Source organism: Mytilus californianus, unplaced genomic scaffold (genome assembly GCF_021869535.1).
Source record: "Mytilus californianus isolate M0D057914Y unplaced genomic scaffold, xbMytCali1.0.p SCAF_3, whole genome shotgun sequence".
Lineage (NCBI taxonomy): Eukaryota > Metazoa > Mollusca > Bivalvia > Mytilida > Mytilidae > Mytilus > Mytilus californianus.
In genome coordinates this window covers 60493882-60506085 of record NW_026262679.1, presented here as the reverse complement: position 1 = coordinate 60506085, position 12204 = coordinate 60493882, and the positions used below count along the sequence as shown (strand labels likewise).

Sequence of the window (12204 nt, the reverse complement as noted above, 5' to 3'; positions counted from 1 at the left end):
AGCGTGCCTGATTAATCTAAATCCTGATAAAGGGGAAAATCAAGAAGAGAGCTTCGGACGCATGAAATTATATCTTTATTTCATTCACTAGCATTCGGTCTATATCGCAGCTGGTAGAGTGTAAGTCCCCGAGCGTATAATCATCGCATTATTTAGTGTTTTTGTACTGACATGTTTTGCAACATATTCCTTATTAAAAATTCCCATTTCATAGATTTAGATATTATTGAGAAACTAAGGTTCCAACTCCCTCAAGCATAGTTGACTTCGGATGAGTTTGGCTAGTCTGTTTATGTCCTTATCATAATATAGCTTCAAACTTTGTAGCATTTTAATGCATCCTTGGCTTTCAAATATATAGGTTTTAGGTATAAAATTATATAAAGTGTTCATGTCATTTTTCCCAAAAATATATTTATTTCTTGATTTTCAAAAGGATAATTGCAAAATATGTTTTGTGCTTGTTTTTTTTTTACTTCAGACCATCAACCTACCAGCCAGCGGCTGCAACAAACAAAATCACAACATTGGCATTGCTTGAAAGCAAATGACTAATATTCATTTAAAAAAAATCATTTTAGATGTGATTTTTCATTTTATACGTTACTGTACGTAGCTATTTACCTGATCATATTGTTCTGCATTCATACGAGAAAACAGTGATTTTAAGGGTCTAGATTTTTCCTTCTTTTTTGCTTTACTCTTCTTTCTCTGTCTAACATTCTTTGACATTGGATTTTCCTTTTCCATTTCTTCCATCATCATTTTGTCGGCCTCGTATGCACCAAACAACTTGTAACCAAGTAAGTAGTACATGTACATCACCTTTTTAAATACACACATAAATAAATTATAATAAATTAATCAATTAAATCATGACGATACTTTAAATGATGATAACGACAGTATTATCTCTGATTTTTGTGAGCAAGTAAAAGACATAAATTGTCGAAAGAATTTGCTACTTATGGCATATATTTAGTATTCACTTAAAATTTATTCATAATATTGCTAGTATCAGAACTTTTTTCAGACTTACGTATTGCATAGACATTTGTCTATTTTTGAAAACATAAGTTTTCTCTCTAGATGTGGTTATTTAGTATTTTATTGTGGTTGCAGTGTACCATTGACGTATCTTTCACAGCCTTTTTCATTCAAACTTATTAAACACATTTTTTTGTTAATTGTAATCACTAATCGTATCATTTTACTTGTCAAGTAACAGCATATATTTACGTATGACTGTCGCACCATATTTTCTATCCTACGATTTGATTTACTAGTTATATGTACGTACTGGTTGTCGGAGTAATGCATTTTTTTTTTCGCTGCTTTGAAAATAACAAAAAGTGGAAAATGTTTAAATGTTACTTTTTGTTTTAAATCTAAGACAAATCCTTCTCGTTTTTGTTATTTTGATGGATCATTGAGGATGCCTCCGACATCCACACATCCATACGGTCCGTTCCAAAGACAATACGAAGGACAACCATTGATTTTTATGTCATTCTTTATTTGTAGTAAAACATATTACGCCAATATAAAATCTTAAGTGATTATTTCATTTGTAATTCAATACCTGTGACCATCTCTTTCGATGTCTCATTTTATTTTTGTCTTTCATATGTACATGTAATTTTGTATGTCCAGGCATGGTCCATATGAGCTTGCCACCATATGGTGTAGGAACTTTTTCCGGTGATGATAAAATAACAGGACCCTTTACAACTGATCTGTAACAAAACATTACATTCATTGTTAAGGTAAAAGAAAAGAGCTAGAAACCTTTTTATGATGCCATGACAACAATCTAAATTATATCCGTGCTTGGAATAGAACTGATTATTATCCATTAGCAAGCATTTTTCACATTTGATCATGTCGGCGCCTTTTATAGTCGACTATGCGGTGTTGGTTTTTCTCAGTGTTGAAGGTCGTACGTTGGCCTATAATTGCTTACATTCACCTCATTTGAAATTAGGTGCATAGTTGTCTCATTGGCAATCATACCGCATCTTTTATTTTTATATACCCCATTCTTTTTTTATTTTTTGCCCTTATAGTTTGATCTCCTACAGATTTATCAAATTGTAAATTCTTTTTTATTCCTTTTTTACCGGTTCACAGAACGCAGTATAATTTGGAATTTTGTAATGGATCTCCTAATCTCCTGAATGAAGATGTATCGGTAGTTTATGTCAGTAAAATGTATAGTTGAGATGAAAACAAAAGTTTTGTCTTGACTAACAACACACACATTGTCTAATAGGGCGTCATAATTAACAAATCAAAAGATGTATTGATATGGTTTTGATAACATGAAAACACCTTTAGATGTAATTGACCACGTAATTACCACACAAATAAATAAAAAATTTGAAAAAAATGAAAGTGTTTCGAATTTGAATGTTTTGTATTATTTATCATTAGTAAACAATTCATTCTATTTAATAGAAAATAATTTACTCTGGTCAATTATGAATTTTAGATATGGCAATACTGTCTAAATTTTTCAATTATCACATAAATTTACCTTTCAAAAATTTGATTATGTCCTCAGTAGCAGGTGTGTCGAATTAAATGAAGTATGATTTTTGAAATGTGATAAATGTATTAAAAAATCTGAATACAGTATGAAATAGAGGAGACAGAGGATGCAAAAAAAAGACATCATCCCATCATAACAAAAACCAAACGAAATTTAGAGGTCAACTCACAAAAATAGTTATTCAGTTGAGTGTTATTTTTTAATCTCTTGTGGTAACATATTTCATGGATGTTCAACACTAGTAAATTCATTGCGAACTTGCGATTTGTGATATTCATAATTGATTCAAATAAACCGGCCAAGCAATGTATTTTGTACCTTCCAAAATACTATTTTTGCAAAGTATGAATGTATAACTATATGCGCGATAATCTGAATTTGCCTTCTACAAACTGGTTTGTTAATTTTGTAATTTTATTTGTTATATCTTACTCAATAAAAGTATCTTAAATATGTTCTAAAAAAATAAGTTATCTTCCTGTTATAATTTATTTGAGTTAATTATTATATTTATCCACTGGAGAAAGTTAAAGTTTCCTTGCCTCAATCAATTAAGTTGTATTTTCTGAGACAATGCATAAATATTCTATCTCCATATTTTAATTGTTAATTATCATTAATTGAATTCAAATATGTAATGTAATAATTATGTGACCACTTTCCTGCAGGCTGTTATATGTATTAAACGTAGATTAATGTCATGTCATCAGCTGTCCATTTATAGGCACAGATATACATGATGTTTCAGTCTATACTTTTTTATTGTAACATGCAATACATATCTGTTAAAATGTATTTTCAACAAGAAAAAAGTAAGCAAAGGAAATACCAAAAAATATATAATTTAACCAAAACTCCCTCACAACTTAAAACAACGTATGCGAACTGTTATAACAATGAAATAAGTGTAAACACACCAGTATAACAAGGATATTTTGTGTTTTTAATGTTTGCAGAAAGCACAATGCAAAGCTTATATATCATAATTAAATGTTAATTTTAATTTTAGAATTGCAATGCATTTTGTTGTTTTAAGTTGCCTTGTTAAATTCGATCCACATATTTCTAGTGTCTGTCTTATCAGTATGCAGTAAACGTGACTACCATAAATCTTGTCCAGTAAACTTACACTTGCAGTACTGAGTTATTATGACTATGACAGGCATTATACAGGGCGTTTTCCGGAATAAAGTTCATATCAAAAATATCTTGTTTTAAAATACACCCTTTTGTCAAACTTGTCAACTACATGGTTGTACAATGACACGGTTTATCATAAATTATCTGTTGTCAATACCACGAATCAAATGTAAATCAATAATATTAAAATGAATTCGTTTTCCATATATTGTATCCTCTAAAAGTATAAATAAAGTAATTAAAAAAAAAGACAGTGGGTGTGATGAAATTAAAACATCATTTTATTTTATTAAGAGTACATATTTAAGAAGGTCGTTTACATCTCTACTTAAAAATAGAAATCTCCATCCCAGATGAGTTGTATAATTTTTTGTTTTTAATTTTCATATTTCAGTTACATTAATTTCTAATAAGTGCTTTGAATTTTTGGAAGGACAATCTCCGCCTTATGAGGTGTATTCTTAGATTAGATTATTTGAAAAAGATGTTTTGAAAATTATTATTCCCGTACATACTTCATTTGCTAATTGGTGCAAGCAAAGCTTATGATATAAGTTCTCTTTTTGAGGCCCAAAAACTTTTGAAACACCATGTTATATTTCGTTTAAAGTAGCATATAGTTAAACTGCATTTGAACTTTCCTGTAATCTTATATAATTAATCTACGTACCTTGCTGCGTCTTCCATACAGTTATATAGTAGTCTAACAAAGCCATTCGGAATATACTTATCCACTGATTCATCCAACTCAAAGGCATCGTCAAATATTATGTGCACTGAAATAAGATATTGTTGTTGTAAAGTATTTCAAGTAAGGTGACCATTTTGAAAAAAAATCAATTTGTCCCTTTGTCCTGTCTTGTCCGATTCAATATTACTTAACGAATATAAAATGAAAAAAAAAGAATGATAAAGTAATTTGTGCGAGAAATGAACTAGTTATTTTTAATGTTTCATTTGATGATACAGTGTACTTTACAAATATAAACTGACAAAAGAATAATGTAGTATTTTTTCAATTATGGAATTCGTCCTTTTAATGTCTCGTTAAATGATATCTAACAAATATAAAATGAATCAAGAAATGCTATATAAATATTTTTTTAAAGTTGATATTATTTTTTACAACAAGTTTGTTCCATTGATATCAGTTCTTACTTTCAAGGTCGAAGAAGTCTGGATCTTTGATTCTAAATTTATCTTGGGCTAATTTACTTGCACAGTGGACATAATCAAGTCTGAAAAGAAATAAGAATGAACTCAAATATTGCCTCTGATAAAAATAACTGGTAATGTATTTTGTGCGCTCCATTAGAGTGTGTGTAGTTAACAATTTAAGACATACTGAAGCCGAAAATGGGACATTTAGATAATTTACATAATTTATCGAAAAAATAAATGAATAAAAATACAATAAACTTCATTGGAAGAACCTGTTTCTTCGGCTTTTTTTTTACCTTGATTTGTATCCTTTTAATGGATTTATGAGATTTGAACATTTGTAAACAATTGTTATCTCTAATAAGATGAGTTTATTTAGAGTAAAATTGAAAAATCAATGATATGAAACTCTAGATTAAAAAAGTTTTAATCACATCTTTGTTATAATTCATGACAACGAGGAATCACTACTATCTGTATTATTATGAGAATGTCGTCGGAAACAGACGGTACACAGCAACAATATACATCTAGGAGCAACATTTAACCTAATTTTGTTGCTTATGGTTCGTAAATATGCTTTTTTTTTAAAAAACCTAAAATTCAGCATTTTGAAACTAAGTACTTTTGTTTTCAAATACGAAAACTATCATAACCCTAAACATAAAACAAACAAATCCGTTTTAAAGCAGGTTAGTATGTGAGGTTGAACCTTATACAATTTCCTTTTTATAATCAATAATTCAATAATATTTCAATTACTGCATTCAGGTTAACAATCTAATAAGTTTATCATAATCCGTCATACCCCTTAAATATCTGTGTATCACAACTTACCGAAATAGAGATTTGAGCAGTTGGGTCATTTCTTGTCGTGTTTCGTGCCACATGGTAGCACATACATACACAAATGGTATTCTATTGTTAACTGAGTATATTTCTTCACAATAAGTATCGTCACCGACATAACGGAAGGTATCAAATCCTGTTATCTTTATTTCTTTGTCGTTCCTTCTTCTTTTCATGGTTAGTGTAAAATCTGGGAAAATGGTCTCAAAGTGGGGTGTTATAAACAGCCTGTTGATGTAAAATGTTACAAATTGATTAGAAATTGTTAACATGTAGATATGCTTAGTCAAACTAACGACTAAGGTATATTTTATAGGTCTTTTTAAATTTCCAAAATTTTAACATGACATTTTATACTGTGGCCCACAAAATAAAGGCGACTAACAATGGAAGTCGGCACTGCCTAAGGTAAATTACATTCGGACTTCACAGAAAACAGTCTGGTTTTTTTTCATATTATTTTCTTTGATTTCTCTCAAAATGGAGCATGCGGAATTTAATTTAGTTTTTGGCGTGGTTGCAAAAGGAAAATGACAATCAAGAGTCATTGTTTTGACAAGTTATCACAATGATCATAATGTAGTAGATATACAGAGTGCAAATAGAAACGCAACACATCATATTCCAAGTCCTTTTTGGTCCTTTTTCTTACAAAAAAGAATACAAAGTCGTTTTTTATGTATTCCACAAACATTAGGCTACAGTTACTTACCAGTTTTGTATCGCTATGACTTTTATCAGTTCAGAAACTTCCGATTAATCCCATACATATAAAATGAAACTCACAATGTGTTATCCGAATGTGATCACACTGGACCAAATGCAAAGGAAAATTGTTAATCTTCATCGTTTTGATAACTTATTGGGGCTTATGCCATTCAAAGTGTAAATTTAAATTTTGGGCTAAATATATGGTATTTTTAAACATTGAAATCATAGAATCAAAAAGCTTTAACAAATGCTAGAAATATTTTGTACGCATAACCTGCGATTGATCAACTTCCAAGAAAGATCTGTCGATTCCAATGTTTATTTATTGGAAAATGCATGTAGGGATTGCTTTTTTACTGACACTCAGTCTATTAGTATATAGAAATGATAAATCTTTCATTGTCGCAAATGCTTCTTTTGGAAGGTTATCGGAGGAATGAGTTTTAAGGAAATACTATTTTGTAAATGTCCAATGTTTTTTGTGACTTTCTTGGATAAAGCAGCTTATTTTGTTACAAAAAAAGTATAACAAAAATATTGAAGTCCAATTGTGAATTACATCTGTATTACAAAAAAATAAAAAGCAAATGTATAGCAGCATATGAGGTTTTCACTTTTGACTTTGTGTACAGTACAATAATTCAAAAGCTGTTTTTACTCAAAATAAAATAAATATTAGAGCCTACCGAGATGTTTCAACATGAATTTGTAGATGCTAAAATTGAAGAAAAAAATAGTCATTCTTGTTTTGATAAAGCCACTAAATATATCGTTATGAACTTACTTTTCAATTTTTGCCATTCTTTCACATTGTGGAAACCAGATATGGGATACTGTAATTGAATAGGACAACCACAAAAGAACTGCACAAATCAATGGTATCAGCAGGGAATATAAATCCAGTTTTGGACAAAACCATCCTCCAATATGCCAATGGGCTGGCAAAAATTGGTATGAACATTGCAGAAAAACTACTACTAACGTTAAAGGTGGTGCAAGTGTCAAAGGCAATGCAAAGGCTGCTTTCTGCATGTGTAATTTACAAGCTAGGCCAGCCAGATATGTGCAAATTATTCCAGATCCAAGCTGAATGAACATTAAGCTATATGACACACCTACTTCTTCTGCTTTTGACGAAAATTCACTTGTCGTTGCATTGAAATCCCCTGTTGCTGGTAGAACCAATACACTATCGTTGGTTAAAAATCCCGAAAGAAATATGCATAATCCAATTTTCAATGGACCAACGAGCACATAGGACGTTTCACGTACGTCCTGCAAAATAGATCGCCATTGCTTGAATGGTATCGTTATCTTTCCAAAAACTGTCCATTCCCCAGACACATAATTCTCCCACCAACCAATTGATATTAATACAAGTGCTACTGGCAGTTCCCATTCACCACCACCTTTACAAATCACATATGTGTTGCTAAAATGAGTTTCGTTATATCCTGTCAAAAGAGTGTGATTTCCTTCACGAAGAAATTCTCCAATGGTGAAAAAAGGAATTGCAGAAACTTGTACCAAAAATGCTCCGATGTTCATCACAACAGCTACGATTTCACTAATACTTAGATTCGGCCGCTTCTGATGTACTATTACTTTTAGCAAACTAGGAATTTGACAAACTGCAAATGTTATCACCAATCCTCTAAAGAAATCGGTCGATGGTAAAACTCTAAACAATAACAGACACATTCCAAATGTTTGTAGGCCTTCAAATAACAGCAGCTAAAAGAAATAAATTCTAATTTAAATTTTATTTTTAAAATGTACACACTATAAATGTAATCAAAGATGTGCTAGACTTTTAAGAGTTGTTATGAAAAAATAAACCGAGCTTTCATTATAATTGTAAAATTAAAAGATTTATGTAAACTACACCAAATTATGATTTGAAGGTATAACTTATGAGAGTACTTACAACAAAAAATGTTTTCATAGAGGGCCAAGTTTTACCACCAAACAGTATCTTCATGAATGAATTAAGCCAGTTCCAACCAATTGGCGCACATAAGCATATCACCAACAACACTATGTTCTCTCCTCTAGACTTTTCATCTTTCTGCAAAATATTTGTATTATTTACAGACATTACAAATTGCATTTTTTTCTATATGTTAAGTCAATATATTGTTTTTACTGAAATATATAGTGTTTTAAAAGTAAAAAAAAAACGTAAACAAATAACCAAGTATTAACATGAGAATCTGATAAGTCGTATACCTTAGAACAGGCATTTGAAGCACTATTTTTAATTACTGTTCATGGGAATTTATAAATAAACATGCATCACTTGTTACCTGAGAAATTCCAGATGTAATAAGAAGTAAAGACATTTTACTGGCCACAGTGCACCCAAGAATCATTACAATGAAAAACAAGTACAGAAATACTCGAATTCCTTTCATGATTTCTTTAAACACATAATCATTGTCCTCAAACTCTCTCTCTGAAACTTGGAATATATCGTAAGGTCGCCTGAAAAATAAAGTTCGTTAGTACATATTCTGAAATTTTTATATATATATATATAAAACATAAATTGATAAATTTGAGAATATTTCAGTAGGTTTTGTTTGATATCGAAAGAAGACCAGTCGTATAATGACATATAAAAAGACTTTTTTGTTCTACTCAGATTTTAAATGAAGTTTGGTATTATATTTCCACCATAGTATAACCTCATTAAAAACACAGAACAAATTGCTTTGCGCAAATAGCTGAGCGATGGCATTGTAATGTAGTGCTAAATGAGCCCTTGTTACATACCACATATCGAAATCTTCTCCTAAATCAACAGATGTAGATGTTGATGTACTCTTGCTGTCCACTGATTTCCTAATTTTCCCTTTCTGTACACTGACACTATCATTGACATCAATTGTATCAGCAACACTTCCAAAATCAACCCTGTTTTGTGTATATACTGGTTCAAATTTCTTCTCTGGAGTGGCAAATTCATTGTTGCTATGTGCAAATATAGGTCTGCTTGGAGTACTTGTATCGATGAAAAATACATTATCATTTGTCGTCGTGGAAATTATAGACTCTAACGACTGTCTTCTGAGTGCTTCCATTCTCTTTTGTTCTTCCTGTTTTGCTATTTCTTCCTTTCTCTTTTGCTCTTGTTCTGCAATCTGAAAGAATTGTAACTATTTTTAATTTATTGATATATGCAAAAACAAAATTAAAGATGTGTGATTCATGATAATAGTAATTTCTTGTTGTTATGTAAATGTTTGTAAACAAAAAAGCTTGTATGTACCGTGTCACTGAACACCAAAAATTATGTCAATACATACTGGCGTGGTCAAGACAACACTAGGTTTGATGTCTTAAATGACACGAGAATCATTGTTTCGTGTTCTTTATGATATTGACTTCTGTTTATAAAAGGAATAATGTAATTGTTGGCCATGTATTAATCTTTGATATGTTGGGGCTTTTATTGACGTTTCTGCACTGAGGAATATGTAAGCATTATAAATTCAAACATGAAACATAAGCAATACTATATTTCACGTACCTTTTGTCTGAGACTTTGTTCAAGAAGATCTCTCTCCCAGGTTTTCATGAAGATCTATAAAAAAAAAGAGAATAAAACATTCATGCAATACAATTGTCATTCAACATTTGAAAATAACTTATTCGTCGTATGTTATTTTCAATTTCATTTTGCCATTTTTGAAAATCTTTCAGGATGGTAATTTTAAAAGGATCTTTGTTGCGCTTACGATAATCAAGATGGTTTTTAATTTTGAAACATTTTTCTTCGTTATAATATTTTATAAACTAACAACATTTGCTAGGACATTATATTCGCTTTACACAAATATATTGATACCTTTGATTTGCCGAACTGTGCTCCTTCAATGTTCACTGCCTTAAGTATATCAACACACCTTCCATAATCTCCGTACATTTCATCTGATGAACCACATAATATTTCATACCTAATCATAAAATATAAATTAAATAATTTGAAATATATATGTATGATACCGATTTCATTGAGCAATATACGAGATTATTTGTTAGTATGATATAATGCAAAATCGGTTTAAATTCTGCACTGAGGAATATGTAAGCATTAAAATGTAAAATGTAAAATCGGTTAATCGTGTTAACAAATTTGTTAACACGATATTTTTTATCACTTACTCTAAGTAAAAAAAAATAGTTTATAAAATGAACACACGGTTAAACAATAGATATACCTTGCAGCAAAGTCTTCAAATTTCACTCTCACTGGATAACCATATCGTCTTAGTTCTGCTATTTCCATTAATCCGTTGCATAACATCTGTCTCCGTACCAGTTCAGCCTCAAATTTATCAGCTGCTATACTTTTGTTTGGTTTAATACATCTTAAATGTCAGAAGCATAGACAAGTAAGTTGATGGCAGATATTTGATAGATTCAGCTTTCACACCTTCATTAATACTTGTGACTATTTAGAACTTGGTATGATATGTAGACACCAAACTGTTGTTGGATGATCTTTACAGAGATAACGTATCATAAAAAGAACAAATGCACTGCACTTCTTTATAAATCAAATACACCATGTCAAATGATTTTTTTATTTAAATTTTGAAACACTGGTTATACTTTGAATATGTTATAATTAAAATAGCACATACATTTGAGGCAGTTGTAGTGTATCGATGTGCAGATCTCATAGTTTAAAATACAAATAAAACTTGTCTTCACATAAAGTATTTTTTAATCTAGTTTTGAAACGCTGGTATTACTTGGATATAATATAATCAAAATAATACATACATTAGAGGCAACAGTATGTTACCGATGTTTAAATCTCATGTGTTAAATACAAATAAAAGTTGTCTTCACATCGCCATCATTATTGTTATAATAATTATTATTTTGCTAAATTAAGTAGATTATGTTCCTTGTTAAAGAACAACTAATATTACTCGTTTGATCTTTCTTCTGTTCTTAACTTATTCATATATCAATTCCGTCTGCAAATAATGATATTCAAATAGTTTTATAAGTACATTTTTATTTGGGTTCATGTTGATGAGCAGCACTCCCACAAGATATGAATATTAAGGAATGAATTTTAAAGGCAAACAATACATTACTATTTTTTAAGAACAATAATTTACACGAAACAGACCAATTAATATTCAAACTAATTACATGATGGTTATATCAATTAAAAGCATACCTAACAAACAGTGGTTGAGACTGTGTCAGCTTTGTCATCAAATCAGACAGTGACCTCTAGAAAAAAAGAATCAATCTTGTTATAGTCTGTAAGACTAGTAAAAGTTTATTAACCACAATTATTCCAAAGCATACCAAGTTTTATGTAACTCTCACGTTCGTACACATCTACCTACTCCACATGAAATTAACATGCAATTAAATTACGATACATTTTTATCATTAATTTTTTCCTTATCACTAGATTTGTATCTCTGGCAAGACAGAATTACTTTAAAGCTGATTAATTTTTTCCTTAATTTTTTTAACAAAAATAAATTTAACTTAAAATGAACAACATAATGAATTCGAAAATACTTGAATAAAGGATAAATTTTGGCAAATTGACCATTCAAACTTTTCTTAAACTATACCTTGAAGTGATTCGTAACAGTTGGTGATGTTCTGCCATTAATAGTGCTAGCAATACTGTCGCATGAAATACTTCTGAAATGGAAAAAAAAAGTTCAAAATCAATATGAAGTTAAAAAAAAACGTATAACTAAAAGACAGAAACTGAAATAGTATTTACAGTACAAATTATGAAAGTTTCC

At 30.1% G+C, this 12204-nt stretch overlaps 1 protein-coding gene across 1 annotated transcript in view; it reads right to left on the bottom strand.

The window, feature by feature from the left end:
• LOC127733063 (uncharacterized) overlaps positions 1-12204 on the bottom strand; it is a 33863-nt gene that overhangs the window by 4422 nt on the left and 17237 nt on the right. Inside the window, exons 14-27 of the mRNA XM_052242326.1 lie at positions 12025-12097; positions 11613-11668; positions 10636-10785; positions 10263-10371; positions 9945-9998; positions 9188-9555; positions 8719-8896; positions 8340-8480; positions 7197-8146; positions 5690-5929; positions 4850-4929; positions 4362-4467; positions 1583-1736; positions 625-825 (exon numbers count right to left, since the gene is read on the bottom strand). Of these exons, the coding sequence (XP_052098286.1) occupies positions 625-825; positions 1583-1736; positions 4362-4467; positions 4850-4929; positions 5690-5929; positions 7197-8146; positions 8340-8480; positions 8719-8896; positions 9188-9555; positions 9945-9998; positions 10263-10371; positions 10636-10785; positions 11613-11668; positions 12025-12097 (2860 nt within the window). The remainder of the gene's footprint in view (positions 1-624; positions 826-1582; positions 1737-4361; positions 4468-4849; positions 4930-5689; positions 5930-7196; positions 8147-8339; positions 8481-8718; positions 8897-9187; positions 9556-9944; positions 9999-10262; positions 10372-10635; positions 10786-11612; positions 11669-12024; positions 12098-12204) is intronic.